This window comes from Oncorhynchus gorbuscha, linkage group LG03 (assembly GCF_021184085.1).
Source record: "Oncorhynchus gorbuscha isolate QuinsamMale2020 ecotype Even-year linkage group LG03, OgorEven_v1.0, whole genome shotgun sequence".
Classification (NCBI taxonomy): Eukaryota; Metazoa; Chordata; class Actinopteri; order Salmoniformes; family Salmonidae; genus Oncorhynchus; species Oncorhynchus gorbuscha.
In genome coordinates, this window is record NC_060175.1 from 18,463,334 (window position 1) to 18,482,706 (window position 19,373).

Consider the following 19,373-nt stretch of genomic DNA (forward strand, 5'->3'; position numbering starts at 1 on the left):
ACTAAGCTAAGGACCCTAGGTCTAAACACCTCTGCAACTGGATCCTGAGACCCGACCGTGTGGTACAAGGACAACAACCTCTCCCTCAATGTGATCAAGACAACAGAGATAATTGTGGACAACAGGAAAAGGAGGACTGAGCACGCCCCCATTCTCATTTATAGGGCTGTAGTGGAGCAGGTTGAGAGCTCCAAGTTCCTTGATGTCTACATCACCAACAAACATGGTCCAAGCACACCAAGACAGTCGATAAGAGGGCACGATAAACCCATTCCCCCTCAGGAGACTGAAAAGATTTGGCATGGGTCCTCAGATCCTCAAAAGGTTTTACAGCTGCACCATTGAGAGCACCCTGGCGGGTTGCATCACTGCCAGGTATGGCAACTGCTCGGTCTCCGACCGCAAAGCACTACAGAGGGTTGTGCGTACGGCCCAGTACATCACCGGGGTCAAGCTTCCTGCTATCCAGAATCTCTATACCAGGTGGTGTCAGAGGAAGGCCCTACAAATTGTCAAAGACTCCAGCGCCAAGTCTAGGTCCAAGAGCCACCCCCCCACCCACCCCCTCTGGAAAGCTGCTGCTACTCTCTATTATTATCTATGCATAATCACTTTAATAACTCTACCTACATGTACATATTACCTCAATCACCTCGACACCGTTGCCCCCGCACATTAACTCTGTACCGGTACGTCCTGTTTATAGCCCCACTATTGTCATATACTGCTGCTCTTTAATCATTTGTTATTCTTATCTCTTACCATATTTGAGGTATTTTCTTAAAACTGCATTCCTGGTTAAGGGCTTGTAAGTCAGCATTTCATTGTTGTATTCGGTGCATGTGACAAATACAATTTGATTTGATTTGATTTAGTTGGCGAGTTATTAGCCCAGCTATAGATCATTTATCGTCATCAATTGGGGAATGATTGCTTCCTACGAGAGCACCACACGTGTGCATTTCTATCTTTGAAATGCTAGTCAGGTAAAGAGCTTTTTTTGTCTCAATGGGTCAATTTGAGACAGGTTCAAATAAGCTAAGTAGCCAATAGGCAGATGGTAGCATAATTTGTCTGATTCTTTGTAATAATAGTATGGGAATAATAACGCATTTTATTTTGCAAAGTGGTTTCTTTCTCAAACAACACAACAACATTTTCAGTCACCTCTGTGTCTGAAGGACAAGTGAATAAGCAGGTTAAAGTCAAACCCTACATATTTTTTTCCAGAAGTCTGATGGAATGTAGGCCTACATTGAACAACACACATTGGCTGCTACTGTAGGCTGAATGATAGAACAGCTATTTTCATGTTAAAATGTTATGCAATGCATTTTCTCCACTGTTTTTGATGGTAGGCCACACTGGTAGGTCTACATAATGATCACAAAGCCACAGAGCCTAGTTGACCACTGTTAACACTGTAACTTAAAGCGGTTACAGCATCAGTGTTCACAGGAAACACACGCTGGAAGTTGCACAGATTTTTCACAATGTTCAAGTTTGCACTCAGCATATCTCAAATTAGCTCAGTGCCCCAAAAAATGCGAGGGAACATTGCATATAAGTATCTTTGCCATAGATGAATAGGGTAAGCTTTTAATTATATTTGTGAACGACCGGCTCAAATTGGTACTACTGGAGAGACCTTCTTTGTCTACACCCATTCAGCATTGTTCACACCCTCTTAAGCTTTAGCCCCACCCATCTCTTAAAGGGTTGATCCGAGCATTCTGTACTAACAACAGCAGTCAAGCACCCCTTTAAAAACCTATATTAAACACAGATTAAAAACAGCTATTTATGACAAGTATGTATTTTGTGGTTGTGACCCAGAGACTATTGACCATTTATTCTGGGACTGTTCTTATGTCAGAAGTTTTGGAGTGAGTTAGAAGATTTTAATTTAAAATAAACTACTGTTAATGTTCATTTGAAAGACTCTTAATATTATGTTTTATTTTGATCCAAATGATATGGACCCTGATTTAACTTTTTGGGTCTGAGATATGAATAATAAGATCCTACAAGTAACGTTAGCTAGCGAGCCAGCCAGCTAACGTTAGTTTGCTAACAGTACACTTTATCTTGAAATTAAACCACTTTCTGTCAAAATTAAAAACGTGTAATATCTGAAAATGTAGATAGCTAGACTATCTTACCCTTATACATCATTCATTGATGTACGCATCTCCTGTCGGATGCTATGGTTGCCCTTAGTTTGAGATGTAATCCGGAGACATGTTTAGTTGTGAGCCAGCCAGCTAACGTTAGTTAGCTAACAGGACACTTTAACTTCACATTGGGATTATGCAGTTTTACTACGCAATACAATAAAAAAGCTGCGCTAGAGAGGATTACCTAGACATACAGACCAGCTCAAATAGACAGAAGCAGCTATATGGCAGACCAATCCAAACTCATCTCTCGGCATGTCCAGCCCACTCATTATCTCAGCCAATTATGGGTAGCAGGAAGGTTTCTTTCTTTTTCTGTGGCAAAACCAACTAGGCTCTTAATTAAACAATTGTATTTGTATTTACAGATGAAATACAAGTTTGTTATTAAGACACATGAAAGTTAACATGTTCCAGAAGGCATTTCTGCCAAAAAAACGCATTTTGATTTAAAAGAAAAGTTTATGTTCAAACGTCTCTCCTGTGAAGTAGTGACCCGCGACATACGCCTAGTTTCCTGAAACGAGTCACAAAGGCTGACATCCTACAGTCAAATTTTTGCACCAGTAGAGTAGCTATCTAGCTATATAAACCACACCCCTCTGCAACCAATAATTATCTGATGTTGTTCACAAGGCGGTACTTATTTCAATTAGGTGAGCGAATATCATGTTGCCATTGGTGTACCTTAATGACAGTTAAGGTGATGTCACCTTGTCTTCTTTAAAATGAATCCAAGTGTTTGGCATGGGGGAAGGGACAAGTAACTTTATGGTAAAACTTTATCAATATAGAAGCAACTGTCATTTTTCATACTTTGGTCATCATACTTTAATCTGGTTCCCTTCACAAGACTGTTCCTGACCTTTAACACCCTGTAACTAGATACCTAATGGTATGACACACCACTATCAACTCTTTATCTCAGAATCTAGATCGGCAGATGGATTAGAGTTTGACAGTTGACTCTTAATGTAAAGGAATGGCTCTTATTTTCCTAACCTGAACCATCAGTAGGGCTTTGTAGAAGAAGGAGGGAGGAGGTTTCTTCCTGGCATCGATCACCACTGTCATTCCCAGGTCCCGCACCTCTTTTCTAGGAAAATACAGGGAAGTGAGTTGGGGCATATAAGAAAGTTGTTCACACTATCTTGGCATTCTCTCACTTTACCTGATTGAGGTGTCATTTCAATGGTTTTAGTGGTTTCACCTCTATTTAGTGGTTTTACCTTTCGCCCCCCCCCCCTCCCCTCAATTCAAAGGGTCTTTCACTCAATTCAATTTAAGGGTTTTATTGGCATGGGAAACATATGTTTACATTGCCAAAGAAAGTGAAATAGATCATAAGCAATACAAAAATAAATGTAAACATTACACTTCCAAAAGATTCAAAAGAATACATAGATTTCAAATGTCATATTATGTATATCTACAGTGTTGTAATGATTAGAAAATAGTTAAAGTGCAAAGGGGAAAATAAATAAACATAAATATAGGTTGTATTTATAATGGTGTTCTTCACTGGTTTCCCTTTTTTTGTGGCAACAGGTCACAAATGTTGCTGCTGTGATTGCACACTGGTATTTCACCCAATAGATATGGGAGTTAATCCAAATTTGATTTATTTTCAAATTCTTTGTGGGTCTGTGTAATCTGAGGAAAATCTATCTCCCTAATATGGTCATACATTTGGCAGGAGGTTAGGAAATGCAGCTCAGTTCCCACCTCATATTGTGGGCAGTGTGCACATGGCCTGTCTTCTCTTGAGAGCCAGCTCTGCCTTCAGAGGCCTTTCTCAATAGCAAGGCTATGCTCACTGAGCCTGTACATAATCAAAAATGTCCTTAATTTTGGGTCAGTCACATTGGTCAGGTATTCTGCCACCGTGTACTCTCTGTTTAGGGCCAAATAGCAACAGTTTGCTCTGTTTTTTTGGTACATTCTTTCTAATGTTTCAAGTAATTATATTTTTATTTTCTCATGATTTGGTTGGGTCTAATTTTGTTGCTGTCCTGGGGCATGTTTGTGTTCGTGAACAGAGACCCAGGACCAGCTTGCTTAGGGGGCAAGTTTATCTCCAGGTTTATTTCTCTCTAGCTGATGGCTTTGTTATGGAAGTTTGGCAATTGCTTCCTTTTAGGTGGCTGAAGAATTGAACGGCTCTTTTGTGTATTTTGATAACTAGCTCTCACACACAGAGAGAGTACCCCCCACTCAAGCCCCCACCTTCCCCTATGTTCTTTTAAAGCATGCATACCAGACAGTTGGCAGTCATTGTGGTTTGTCAGGATTGGATGCATCATAAAGGGTTAAATGGGGGACATAAAGGCAACAACATTAAAGGGCCTATCTGTTTAACCAGGCAGCCGTCACCTTGAACTTCAAAGTGTGTCCATTATTAAAGCTGTGTAAACAGATTAGACTGTAACATGTGTATTATGAGGACATTTGGCTTTTAAACAGTCCCAGCTCCAAGACCATGTCAGCTGGTGGTAAAGCTAGAATATTAAAAAAAAAAAAAAAAAAAAAACATGCACTACTAGCACTGACATTGCTGATAGCTTCTTTATTGAGGAAAAATGTACTTACTATGACTGTGATATGTGGTTGTCTCACCTAGCTATAGTTGGTACCATGATGTCTTGTCATGTGTTGCTGCCTTGCTATGTTGTTGTCTTAGGTCTTTCTTTATGTAGTGTTGTTTTGTCTCTCTTGTCGTGATGTGTGTTTTGTCCTATATTTCTGTTATTTTTTTATTAAGTTATTTATTTTATCTCAGCCACCGTCCCCGCAGGAGGTCTTTTGCTTTTTGGTAGGCAGTCATTGGAAATAAGAATTTGTTCTTAACTGACTTAAGGTTAAATACATTTAAAATAAATTAAAAAAGCTATCTTACTGTAAGATGAATACACTGTAAGTCTCTCTGGATAAGAGTGTCTTATAAATGACAAAAATGTAAATGTAGAATCCACAAACCATGTCAGGTCAGTGATTACTTCAAGGAAGGAAGGAAGGAAGTAAAGAAGGAATGATGCATTAATAGAGTATTCAAATAGGGCTCAAGCATAAGGCCTGTGTATGAGGCATGTACAGTAATGTTTTACTGCCCCCCTTTGGTTAAAACATATAACCAAAAATCCATGACTGGAATGTTTTGACAACTTGCACTAGAAAGTGCTGAGAGTGTCACTTAAATGATTTACAAACCATGTAAAATACTAATTTGCATGTCATTAATTTCATAGGTCATCTCACACAATGTGTTTTCAATGTCTAGTAAAAGGACACAACACATGCATGACTGGATATTATAGTAAGGTAAGAGCAGACCAGACTAGTTGATCACCTACACCCTATACAAATCACATACAGTAAACTCCCTTGAACTATCACTGAAGATGATGAGGGGTTGATTGGTATTACCTGGGGATGGAGTGGAGGTAGAGTAGCACTTTGCACACCTCATGGGCGTACAGCAGAGGAGATGTCCAGCCCTGCCTGTCCCCATGGACCTCCAGCACAGCCCTGCCCACCCTGTCTCTGCTCCCTGGAGGTTGAGGAGACAAGGGTGTCATGGAGAGGTTAGATGGAGAAAAGTGTGGAACAGGGTCGTATTCATACGAGCAGACCGTAGCAACACGCTTTGCAACTGAAAACGAAAATGAGTGTTTGTTATTGGATAACTCTGGATAACACTAAACACAATGCAGAACAAACACTGTACCTGGCAGACTGACAATGCCCAGGTGAAGCAGGCCGCTGATGCTTCTGAAAATGGAGTGTTGGGTGGAGGGAGATGGAGGAGAACTGGATACGGGGGAGGGGGGTTGGATGGGGGGGAGCTGAGGGCTTCATTTTTGGGCTCTGGGGTTTGGTGTCAGGTCTGTTGGGTGGTGCAATAGCCCGCGTTTCAACTTTGCCAGGCTGGGGATCTTGTGGTGAAAAGAAATGACAGATCATATGAATTTCAATTTAACAAGGAAGATAGACACGGTTTGTGAAACACACAGGGTTGAAGAACAATGCTCTACTGTAAAGTCTTCCTTGTTGTTTCGAAGAAACAATAGATCAGCATTTTCAAAGCAATTCTGACACTATTCTGTACTGTTTTCACTGCATATCCTGTTCAGTGACCTTTGGTCTTTTAGCACTGGGAGCATTTATTTTTCCCGAGATACATCTCAATGGAGTCTTTCATGCAAACCTTATCCTTACGCACCACATTTACGCAATTCACAGCCTTGCATTGGACATGCTCTCTCCCTGTAGCCAAACACTTTGAGGCTGTTAAGCCTGGCTTTGATTTCTAGCATTCTAACTTCTTCCAGAGCCAACAAAGGCTTGTCTGTGCTCCCTCTCCCTCACCAGTCCAATAGTTTCTGACAAACATGTCTTCAGACCTCTGAGTGCCCTTGTGAGGGTGTAGGGAGGAAGTATGTAATAAGAAATAGGGACAGTGCACACTCCTTCCTCCCTAGCTCACTGACAGTCCTCTGAGTGTCCTTGTTAGGGCCCTTGTGAGTGCTTAGGGAACAGGAACTGTTTCTCTCGATTAAAGGAATGCCATGTTTACTACCATAGCCAATGGACACTGGCCTAATGACCCCTTCTCAGAGTACAGCCTTATTCAAGTTATTTCTGTCCTTCTCCCTTGGTATTTGGAATGAAGTGATTGCAGCCATTCTGCCCAGGAGAACAGACCAGAGAGCAGGAGAGGGGAAATTGGACCCCCCCTCAGACCCCTACATCATAGGGAGCCTCTTTATGGCATCCTCTGGCCTTTGACACAGCACACTCTCTTCAGTAGAAAGGGTCAATATTGAGTTTAAATGAGTTGGTGATGAGAGATGGTTTCAATGTCCATTTGAAATATGCACTTTTTATGAAGCAAGACAGTACGCTGAATGTGGTACAACAATACTATAGCCTAAATGTTGCAATTCTGTCTGTGGGGTATTTCAACCCTCGGGAAATACAAAACATTCATCTCATACAATAGCAGAGCAGTAAAAATCTACTGACACTGCATCTAGGATTCAATTCATTGCCAACTAAATGTAAGTATAGGCTCATTGAATTCTAAATCTGTTGTTTACCCTAAACAACATCAACGTCCCTTTAAACATGTTATTAAACGGTTAGTTCTCACAGTGGTCACAGATACGACATTCATATGTTGAAGTCACTCAGCTGTCAGACCAAACTGACAGTTGTTTCATCTGAAAACTGATAACTGAGGAAATTTCATCTGACAAATGAGAGATGTTCTAATATGGATGCTGTACATAGTCACTATTACCTTTCTTGGCAGACTGCTGTCTGTCCAGCTTGGGGGACATCGGCCCAAAGACCTTTCCTTTCTTACATTGCACCACCTGGGAACTGGGGGGAATCATCTCTGGGCAGATGTCACTGTGGCTCCTGTTGTTCAGTTTATGGACCAGAGGACTTCCTCTGGCCTTCTCAGACACGGTGGACAGTGACCTGGGCTTGGTTTTGTGTTTACCTATGGTTTTCACCGCCTCCGGGTTCCAAATTGGCTTGGAGGTGTAGTCACACTCGCATGCATCAACCATGACCGGGTGAGAGATTGCCGGAGGTAACGCTACCTTTGAGTCAGGTCCCGATTGATGGGCCATGTGGTGTGTCTGAAGATAGGGCTCCCCTTGGCACAGTTTATGGATGATTTGAGTTTCTATAGTATTTTTTCCTGGTTTGTGAGTTATGGCAGGTTCAATGGATTTGTGTGGTATGTGATTTAGGTCCAATGGGGGTTCTTTACCGAAGTGTCCATGTTGGTGTGGCTCGTGACCTACAATAGGCTCCTTATAGTGGTTACAGCACTCCCCGGGGTCCTGACCCGGACCTCTGGCGTGACCCCTGAAGCCCATCTCCTCCCCTTCACAGGGGCCAGACTCCTCCAGAGCAGCTAGCAGACCTATGCTCCCCCTTTCAAAGGGAACTGGGTTGCGCAGAGCTGCCAGGTAGGAGTCCCTGTACCTGCATTTTAGTTCCTGTCCACTAGGCTCCTGACCTAGCCTCCTCTGGCTGCATGGCATGCAAGCCTCTTCTGAAAATCTGAGGCTGCGCCCACAGGGGGTGCTGTTCATGAGCGGTACAGGGGGAGGGGGCCTGACTGGTTTGAACAAAGGGGGAGTAGAAGAGTTGGGAGTCTTACTGCATCCCGTAAGAGACTCTTTCTCCTTTGCGAAATCCACTAAATCCACGTAGTCGCCTTCGACCTCGCGGTAGTTCCGGCTGGTGTCCCAGGTGTTAGGCGACACCCAGCCCACAGGCTTGACTAGTGGTTTGGCACGCGGTTTGGGAACGGGTTTTTCATGGTCCCCCTTGATTAGTTTCGTGGTACCATCCATGAGTCTCAAAGACACAGAGATCCCGTCCCTGGCAGGAAGGATCATGGTCTCTAGGGAAAGGGCGGAAGAAGTAGAGTCGGAAGAGGAGGGGATCTGCAACGGCGTCGGCTCAAACGGAACGTCACGGATAACAATTGGTGTAGTCATGGTCTTGGGCTTGTCCATAAACTCTGGAATGGCAACTTGTGCCCAGGGCACCTTCATCACTCCCTGGTCGGTGGAAAGCAGGCAGTGGGAGAGTGGGGTGCCATGGCGGCCGTCGTTCACCTCCCTCAGCCAGTCAAGGGTGAAGATGCACGGGTAAGAGGTCTCGGGGATGGGGGTCTCCTCCACCTCACGGCAGCCTTCCTCCAAGAGACTTTTGAGAACGATGCGGGCTGCCTGTTCTCCAAAGGGCTCCACCTGCAGGTAAAAGTCTCCGGGGCGCAGCAGAAGAGGGTTGAGTGAGGCCAGCTGGATCACGGTCCTGTCGCGGAGGCATAGGGGCCAGCCCTCACAAAGGAAAAGCACATCTGAGTATGCAGCCTGGGGAGAGTAAGGGAGAGGTTGGAGAGGGGGGTAAGTTGCATGGATTTACGATTTCTTAGGTCAGTATTTTTTTTCGGCATTAATCCTGCGGTAGGACTGCACTTTTTTGTTCCAGCCCAGCAACAGCACAACTCAACCAATTGTCAACACCCTTGATTAGTTTAATCAGGTGTGTTAATGCTGTACTAGAAGAAACAATACTAAATTATCCATCATTTAAATTCCTGGTGTGCCCACTAGGGGTGCACTTAAGCTATGTAACATTTGCCATGTGAGGAGACGAGAATCCTAAACAAAGCAGGCTTATGTCTACTTTAAATTGCATTTGACAGTCTGGAATGCAATGAGGGAAGGATAGATTCACCATTAGTTTCACCTCAATTTCACCTTTATGTCAGTACACTACTGAGCTGTGGTTATGGAAAACTGATTCTGGCCTAAACCAGACTGTTATTGAGCCTCCAATAAGACAAATGCCTGGTATTCTAGACTGTTTTCTTTTGTACAATAAAAACAATCAAATATAATCCTTTGCTGAGCGATGTCAGCTCAGTTGCGTATCTGGCTAGCAACCACAGAAAATAACAGAATTCGGAATTGATGAAGCATAAAGAACAGCTTTTGTTGATCTCTTTTTGCTGAGATACAGTTAGAACCTCAGTTGTAAACCTGTGTGGTTTTACTGTTACTGTCAAGTTGCTCCATCTATTCTCTCTCTCTGTGTGTGCATGTGTGTGTATGTGTCTGTCTGAGAGAGATAGAGAGGTGCATGTGTTTTTGTGTGTCTATGTGTGTGTGTGTGTGTGTGTGTGTGTGTGTGTGTGTGTGTGTGTGTGTGTGTGTGTGTGTGTGTGTGTGTGTGTGTGTGTGTGTGTGTGTGTGTGTGTGTGTGTGTGTGTGTGTGTGTATGCATCTGTATGTATGGTATCTGTGTGTGTGTGTGTGTGTGTGTGTGTGTGTGTGTGTGTGTGTGTGTGTGTGTGTGTGTGTGTGTGTGTGTGTGTGTGTGTGCGTGCGTGTGCGTGCGTGCGTGCGTGCGTGCGTGCGTGCGTGCGTGTGTGTGTGTGTGTGCGTGCGTGCGTACTCACACACGCCGCCTGCTGCACGATCTCCAGGAGGTGTTTGGACGGGATGAGAAAGTCCAGCAGGCAGTGCAGAGCATCACCGCGGTATCGCTCCTCGATGGTCCTGAACAGCTGGCTGAGGACAGTGGGCGCTGTGGCCTCGAAGGGCGGGAACAGGGCCGACAGGGCACTCTGAATGGACGAGTCCAGGGATTCTGGATTCTAGTGAGGAAAGAAAGAAAGAAGGTGAGTGAGAGTGATAGAGGAATGTTTTAGTTTCAAGTCAACTTCCACATCAACAAGTTCAAACATCAAATTCATTTAATTTCACATTCAAATAAGACTGGAACGCATGACCAAAGAGTGAATGAAAATGCAATTGTACCCTGACCCTTTTCATTGTAGCCATTGGAATGCAATGCAGGTATGTTTGCCAGAGTGCAAATTCCAAAATATGTGTGTGTGTGTGCCTGTGTGTGCGCGCGTATGTGTGTATGTGAATAGTTTCAGAGGTGAGTGTATATTTTGACCTCCACTAGTGTTGACAGCGCCGTTTTGTTTGAAGAAAGTCCACATAACCGTAGAACGTCCAAAAAGATAGATCATCTGTAAACGTAAAGCCACAGGACCGATATCTTTCTTGGCTTTTACCCCTGCTCTGGGCCCTCTGGAATGCCTCAAAGCAATATCACTTGAGAGTCAGCGACACAAGAATGTTGAACTTTGAAGTAAACTGTATGGATATAATTTTAGGGGTATTGTAGCCTCTAGTTGTGTCTTCATATTCAGCATAATCATCAACATCGTCAAAACGTGATTAGAACGCTGAAAAGAAGGAACAATGCCCCAAGCCGAAACATTCCTCTAAAATGTAATAATTTCACTCTCTGACTTCATTTTTAGTTTCAGGGAAAAAAATGTTTTTGTTTGAGTGGGGAACTAAACTAATCAGAAAGTCTTTGGCATGCTCTGGATATGCTTAGCTCTGTCTTTCATGTCCTTCCAAAATGCACCTAATTTAAGCTGGTACTCTTCAAGCAGGGGAAGAGTCATGGTCTGAGTGAGAGAACAAAGAAATGTATGGTCTCCTTCACATCACAGGTCCCCATAGAGAAGAAGTTGTGTAAACGGACACCATTGTGCACTAGCGTTAGGCATGAAGGTAGTTTTACTACATACAGTATATGCTATGCTTCATATGTCTGTTTTAGATAGTCACGGCAATAAGAACTAGGCCACATTTATCCAGGGTTGTGCTCTGCTTTCTGCTCCTTGGACCACCTGTGAAGAATAGTTGTCACGCCCTGGCCTTAGTTATCTTTGTTTTCTTTATTGTTTTGGTTAGGCCAGGGTGTGATATGGGTGATTTATGTGTTTTGTCTTGTCTAGGGGTTTTTGTAGATTTATGGGGTTGTGTTCAGTTTAGGTGTCTAGGTAAGTCTATGGTTGCCTAGATTGCTTCTCAATCAGAGGCAGGTGTTTATTGTTGTCTCTGATTGGGAACCATATTTAGGCAGCCATATTCTTTGGGTATTTTGTGGGTGATTGTTTCCTGTGTCAGTGTTTGTGCCACACGGGACTGTTTTGGGTTTTCACGTTTATTGTTTTGAAGTTTGTTCATGTCAAGTGTCTCTTATTAAAGAACCATGAACTTCAACCACGCTGCGTTTTGGTCTGCCTCTACTTCCAAGGAAGAGAGCTGTGACAATAGTACAGACTAAACACACAGAAGCAATCGGGGGAGTTTAAAAGGGATATTGTACGCCAAAATCAAAGTTTGTTAGACATTGTCCCACCTGAGAAAGTAGAGAAAGTACTGTCAAGTAGTCCCGAATGTGGTGAAGCTTTCCATTGTGTACAGCAGGGTTCCCAACCAGGGGTACTAGGACCCCTGCGGGTACTTGGCCTATCCACAGACGGTACTTGAGAAGACTCATTTACCAGCATACTGGTAAAATGCACACGAGGGGGTACTTCAGGGGTACTCCAGGCAGAGCAAAATTTGGTTGCAGTACAGTACATTAACTCAAAAAGGTTGGGAACCACTGGTGTACAGTATAGCCATATACATTTAGATAGACAAGGAATGTTTGTGTTTTTCTATCACAAATGTTGAATAACATTATCTTTGAACTTACTCTGACGATATTCTGTGGAGTTCGTCCTTCAGCTGGTCGAAATTTGGGACGAAATTATTATTAAACTGACTTCAAAATGTAGGTTTCGGTGTGTGGCATTCAAGATCTGTTTGTGCATAACCTAAGGCACGTGCACAAGACGGAAGTACATGCACAGAAGTCTTGCAGGTGTTTACATTGTTTTGTGCATTCGACAGGTTTATCGACATTTCAACTCCTGCGCCAGTGCTCTAAAAACTAGGGAAGTAATCATTTCTTTGGGTATTTTGCCTCAAAGGTCGACCAGCTGAATTGTATTCAACATTGTGGCTTGTAAGGAAACTTACCAAGTTTTTGCAGTGCTTTGTTTCAGACTGTATACCAAGGATTGGTATAACAGTCTTATTTATTAGTCAAATGTCAAGATAAATTAATTACCACAATGTTGAAAAACATGGGAAAAACATTTGATTTTGGAGTGTAATGTCCCTTTAGGTTGTGTGACACTGATAGGGACATACACATTGATTTCTCTAACTCTACACATATACAGGGCCTTCAGAAAGTATTCACACCCCTTAACTTCATGCACATTTTGTTGTGTTACAGCCTAAACTTAAAATTATATTTTTTTGTAGGAATGACATTTGTTGTCACTGGCCTACACATGATACCACATAATGTCAAAGTGGAATTATGTTTAGAATTTTTTTCTCCTTAAATGAATATAAATGAAAAGCTGAAATATCTAGAGTCGATAAGTATTCAACCCCTTTCTTATGGCAAGCCTAAATATGTTTAGGAGTAACAATTTGCTTAACGAGTCACATACAAATCTGGATGGACTCACTCTGTGCAATAATAGTGTTTGTTGAATGTATTAATTACACATTGGATGGTGTATCAATACACCGTCACTACAAATATACAGGCATCCTTCCTAACTCAGTTGCTGGAGAGGAATGAAAACCTCTCAGGTGACCAATGGTGACTTTAAAACTGTTACAGAGTTTAATGGCTGTGATAGGAGAAACAACATTGTAGTTACTCCACAATACTAACCTAATTAACAGAGTGAAAAGAAGAAATCTTGTACAGAATAAAAAATTTCCAAAACATTAGAAGACTATTTTTGAGGTCTGGGGAAAAATCTAAGAAATTGTGATTTTTGAGTGTAGTTACTTTAATTCACATGCACAGGCTGTTGTTTGGTTAGTGATGTTTCTGTATCACTGAGATGGAGTTTGCAAAACAAATGGTCACTTGATTGATGCAAATAATCCTGATATCATTCTGCCAGGTAGGTATAGGCTACTTGGTAGCTAGTTACAGTTAATAGAGAAGGTTTTGGGAAGGCCTTTCCATCTGCCAGAAGACGGTTAGGCCTATCATCGCTATATTGTTCCTGTTCCTTGTTTGAAACCTGGAAGATTTTCTGAGCCATGTCTCACCTTGCTTCAAAGTAGCCTATAGCCAAAATCCCACCATATAAATGTGGAGGCAGTTATTTCATGAAAACTTCCTCATTATGCATTCTCTTGTTCTATTGGATTTCTTTCAACTTTCTTTCATTGTCTAGCAGCCAAAGTCACTATCCTAGTCATATTAGCAACCCATGATAGTTGTTGCATCTTTAGATTGCCCCTCTTTCTAAATTTCTAATGGATATTCTGATATCTGTCCATGAAACTGCTTGCATGTGTGTTGCGCATTTTAGAACTATTTAAATCAAATTAAATCACATTTTATTGGTCTCATACACATGCGAAATGCTTACTATTGGAGAAATGATCCTTCATTATCAAACATGTAGCCCATATCCTTTTTACAGACAAAAAGCTTTATACCTTTACAAATGGGCTTCCTATGGATTCAAGGACCAACCAGAATATAGAATAACATGATGTGATTGGTGATGAGCTACATAAATCTGACCAATTGTTTTCCGACAATTGGACACCATTGGTCAGATTTACGTAGCTCGTTTACTATTTGGATTGCTATGGCTGCGTTTACACATGCAGCCCAATTCTGATCTTCTTTCCAACTAATTGGTTCTTTGACCAATAACATCAGATCTTTTCACAGCAGATCTTTTTCAGAGCTGATCTGATTGATTAAAATACCAATTAATTAAAAAAGTATTAGAATTGGGCTGCCTGTGTAAATGCAGCCTAATTGTTGGTTTTTGTGAGGATTCGTGAACATGCTTACCTGGAAATTACATGGATTTTCAAGACTGGATTCCTATTTCTGAATGCAGCTGAGCTCTAGGTCTGTAGGTCTGTCATGTGTATTTGACTTGAATATGCTATTGGCTTTGTCTAGGACTGAGAGAGAACTTGCATGTTTTGCACAGTCAGTTGGCAGCTTTAGTCCACGTTTCAGACTTGCACAGTGTACTGTATATTGGATTGGATAGGATATCTCAGCACAAAGATGCAGAAAAAAGCATGCTAGCTCTCACAGTCGGTTCAAACTTCCCCTCTGTGTTGATCTCCAATCCCGCAATGACTGTTTTTATACCTGACCTGATTTAGCTCTCTGGCTTAGCCAAGGCCACTGGGAGGTCTAGGGTAAACAGGCCTCCAACATCTTCAAAGGCCTCACACTGGCTGAGGGAGAGACACGCTAACATATGCTATGCTAATATATGCCAGATGACTCAAAAGATATGCTAAATGCTAATGTATGATAACCTGCTAATGCCCTTACCTCATGAGCATAAAAAAACACTGGGGAGGCAGGATAGCCTAGTGGATAGAGCATTGGACTAGTGACCAGAAGGTTGAAAGTTCGAACCCCTGAGCTGACAAGGTACAAATCTGTTGTTCTGCCCGTGAACAGGCAGTTAACCCACTGTTCCTAGGCTGTCATTGAAACTAAGAATTTGTTCTTAACTGACTTGCCTGGTTAAATAATGAATAATTAACAACACTGTGCATTATACAGTAGCATTTCAGAATCCATTCCGGCACAGTGCTCAAATGTTTTGTTCTAGCCTAGGACTAACACCTGTTTCAAATAATAATCGCCAAGGTCCTGATTAGTTGGATTAGGTTTGTTAGTGCTGGGCTCAAACAAACATGAGTCTGTCCCTCAGGATTCATCTAAAACACTGTTCTACTTTGACCATTATGTTAATGTAGGTCGAGGTATGGCTTTGCAGTTGTGCTCCCATTAGTAACATTACACGAACAGGACGTGGATAATAAAATACAATAATACCACTTATGGTTGTATTGAACCTCCATCGATAGTTTACTAATAACATGAAATCTTTGTGTCTGTTAGAAAGATTACGTCCTCAACTGAAAAGAATGCTTATTTCTGCTAATTGTGCACATCTGTTACAATACATCAGGAGTTGAAGAACAGAATTTCCTTTGAGGTCGGTCATGAGATGTTAATGTATAACAGCTGTGAATGAGTCATCATTCAAGAATGAGTTCTACTATATGTCCACTGACCTAGACTTAGCGCCATGTTCAATAAAAAAGTACTCATGAAGCTGGTTGAGAGAATGCCAAGAGTGTGCAAAGCTGTCATCAAGGCCAAGGGTGGCTACTTTGAAGAATCTCAAATATAAAATATATTTTGATTTGTTTATCACTTTTTTGGCTAACTAATGTTAATGATTCCATATGTGTAATTTCATAGTTTTGATGTCTTCACTATTGTTTTACAAAGTAGAAAATAGTAAAATAAGGAAAAAACCCTTGAATGAATAGGTGTGTCCAGACGTTTGACTGGTACTGTGTACAGTATATATACAGTTGAAGTCGGAAGTTTACATTCAACAATTTCAAAGATTTTACTGAGATTTTACTGAGTTACAATTCATATAAGGAAATCATAAGGAAATCATAAATCCTTTCGGCCCTAATCTATGGATTTCACATGACTGGGCAGGGGTGCAGCCATGGCTGGGCCTGTGAGCTCATAGGCCCACCCAATTGGCAGCCAGTCCCACCCACTGGGGAACCAGGCCCAGCCAATCAGAATTGGTTTTTCCCAAGAAATGGGCTTTACTAAAGACAGAAATACATATCAAACATCTCCAATCCAAAATCAAATCTAGAGTCGGCTTTCTATTCACGCCGCCAAACTTACCCTAGTAAAACTGACTATCCTACCGATCCTCGACTTCGGCAATGTCATCTACAAAATAGTTTCGATTCTCTACTCAGCAAACTGGATGCAGTTTATCACAGTGCCATCCGTTTTTTTACTAAAGCACCTTATACCACCCACCACTGCGACCTGTATGCTCTAGTCGGCTGGTCCTAGCTACATATTCGTCGCCAGACCAACTGGCTCCAGGTCATCTATATGTCCATGCTAGGTAAAGCTCCGCCTTATCTCAGTTCACTGGTCACGATGGCAACACCCACCCATAGCACGCGCTCCAGCAGGTGTATCTCACTGATCATCTCTAAAGCCAACACCTCATTTGGCAGCCTTTCCTTCCAGTTATCTGCTGCCTGTGACTGGAACGAATTGCAAAAATCGCTGAAGTTGGTGACTTTTATCTCCCTCACCAACTTTAAACATCTGATATCTAAGCAGCTAACTGATCGCTGCAGCTGTACATAGTCCATCGTCAAATAGCCCACCCAATTTACCTACCTCATCCCCATACTGTTTTTATTTATTTACTTTTCTGCTCTTTTGCACACCAGTATCTCTACCTGCACATGACCATCTGATCATTCATCACTCCAGTGTTGATCTGCTAAATTGTAGTTATTCGCCTACCTCCTCATGCCTTTTGCACACAATGTATATAGACTCTTTTTTTTCTACTGTGTTATTGACTTGTTTATTGTTTACTCCATGTGTAACTCTGTGTTGTTGTCTGTTCACACTGCTATGCTTTATCTTGGCCAGGTTGCAGTTGTAAATGAGAACTTGTTTTCAACTAGCCTACCTGGTTATATCAAGGTGGAATAAAAATAAATAAAAAAATACACGTCAGCACCCCTCCTCAGACGAACCCGAAGGTGAAGAAGCTGGATGTGGAGGTTCTGTGCTGGCATAGTTACACGTGGGGTGCGTTTGTGAGACCGGTTGGACGTACTGCCAAATTCTCTAAAATGACATAGGAGGCAGCTTATGGTAGAGAAATTAATATTAAATTCTCTGGCAACCGTTCTGGTGGACATTCCTGCAGTCAGCATGCAAATTGCATGCTCCGTCACAACTTGAGACATCTGTGACAAAACGGCCCATTTTAAAGTGACCCTTAATTGTCCTCAGCACAAGGTGCACTTGTGTAATGATCATGCTGTTTAATTAGCTACTTGATACGGCACACCTGTCAGGTGGATGAATTATCTTGGCAAAGAAGAACTGCTCACTTATAGGGATGTAAACACATTTCTGCACATAATTTGAGAGAAATAAGATATTTGTGCGTACAGAACATTTCTGGGATTTTTTATTTCAGCTCATGAAACATGGGACCAACACATTACATATTGCGTTTATATTTTTGCACACATTGATGTCAGACATGTACTTACCCCAATGCTCTGTTGCCGATGACTGGGATGAATGCAGGAGCAGATTTCAGGAGCAGGACAAGGCACCCTCTTTTTGACTGATGACTGGCATAAGGGCATGTATGTGATAGGCCTATCTGACTTATATGATTTGATTGTCAAAATGCTTCTTAACAGTATAATAAAGTGTATTTTCTTAGTCTAAGTAAAGTGCCACAGGATTATCTTAATGCTTTTTGACCGTGTCATAAAGTGTATTTTCTAAAAGTCATTTAAAATTTGATTTAAAAATGACATGAATGAAGAGAGTCAGACCGAAATGCAGCGTGTAGGTTACTCATGACTTTAATGAATGAAAAAGTACATGAAATAACTGAATACGAAAACAACAAATGAAACGTGAAACTAATTACAGCCTATCTGGTGACTACTACACAGAGACAGGAACAAACACCCACAAAATACACAGCGAAAGTCAGGCTGTCTAAATACGGTTCTCAATCAGAGACAACGACAAGCACCTGACTCTGATTGAGAATCGCCTCAGGCAGCCAAACCTAACTAGACACACCCCTAATCAGCCGCAATACCAAATAATACAAACCCCAATACGAATACAACATATAAACCCATGTCACACCCTGGCCTACCCAAACATATAACAAAACCACAAAATACAATGACCAAGGCGTGACAGAACCCCCCCCTAAGGTGCCGACTCCCGGACGCACCTCAAGAGCATAGGGAGGGTCCGGGTGGGTGTCTGTCCATGGTGGCGGTTCTGGCTCAGGACGTGGACCCCACTCCATTAATGTCCTAGTACCTCCCCTACGCGTCCTGGGATAATCCACCTTCTCCGCCGACCATGGCCTAATAGTCCTCACCCAGATCCCCACATAACTGAGGAGCAGCTCGGGACAGAGGGGCAGCTCGGGCCAGAGGGGCAGCTCGGGACAGAGGGGCAGCTCGGGACAGAGGGGCAGCTCGGGACAGAGGGGCAGCTCGGGACAGAGAGGCATCTCAGGACAGAGGGGCATCTCGGGACAGAGGGGCAGCTCGGGACAGAGGGGCAGCTCGGGACAGAGGGGCAGCTCGGGACAGAAGCAGCCCGGGACTGAGGGGCAGCCCGGGACTGAGGGGCAGCCCGGTACCGAGGGGCAGCCCAGTACTGAGAGGAAGCCCAGTACTGAGAGGAAGCCCAGTATTGACAGGAAGCTCAGGCAGGTAGTAGGCTCCGGTAAATCCTGGCTGGCTGGCGGAACTGGATGATTCAGGTTGTCTGGCAGATCTGGAAGAGACTGGTTGTCTGGCAGATCTGGAAGAGACTGGTGCACTAGCGGCGCTGGGCAGACTGGCGGCGCTGGCGGCGCCAGGCAGACTGGGAGCACTGGCCGCGCTGGGCAGACTGGGAGCACTGGCCGCGCTGGGCCGACTGGGAGCACTCGCCGCGCTGGGCCGACTGGGAGCACTGGCCGCGCTGGGCCGACTGGGAGCACTGGCCGCGCTGGGCCGACTGGGAGCACTGGCGGCGCTGGGCAGACTGGGAGCACTGGCAGCGCTGGGCAGACTGGGAGCACTGGCCGCGCTGGGCAGACTGGGAGCACTGGCC

The 19,373-nt window shown here is 43.1% G+C and overlaps 1 protein-coding gene across 1 annotated transcript in view; it reads right to left on the reverse strand.

The window, feature by feature from the left end:
• The window catches only part of LOC124027262 (pleckstrin homology domain-containing family G member 4B-like), an 82,677-nt gene that overhangs the window by 44,880 nt on the left and 18,424 nt on the right, over positions 1 to 19,373 (reverse strand). The window contains 6 exon segments of the mRNA XM_046339729.1: positions 3,180 to 3,273; positions 5,601 to 5,724; positions 5,902 to 5,960; positions 5,962 to 6,109; positions 7,477 to 9,076; positions 10,168 to 10,365. Coding sequence (XP_046195685.1) covers positions 3,180 to 3,273; positions 5,601 to 5,724; positions 5,902 to 5,960; positions 5,962 to 6,109; positions 7,477 to 9,076; positions 10,168 to 10,365 — 2,223 coding nt within the window.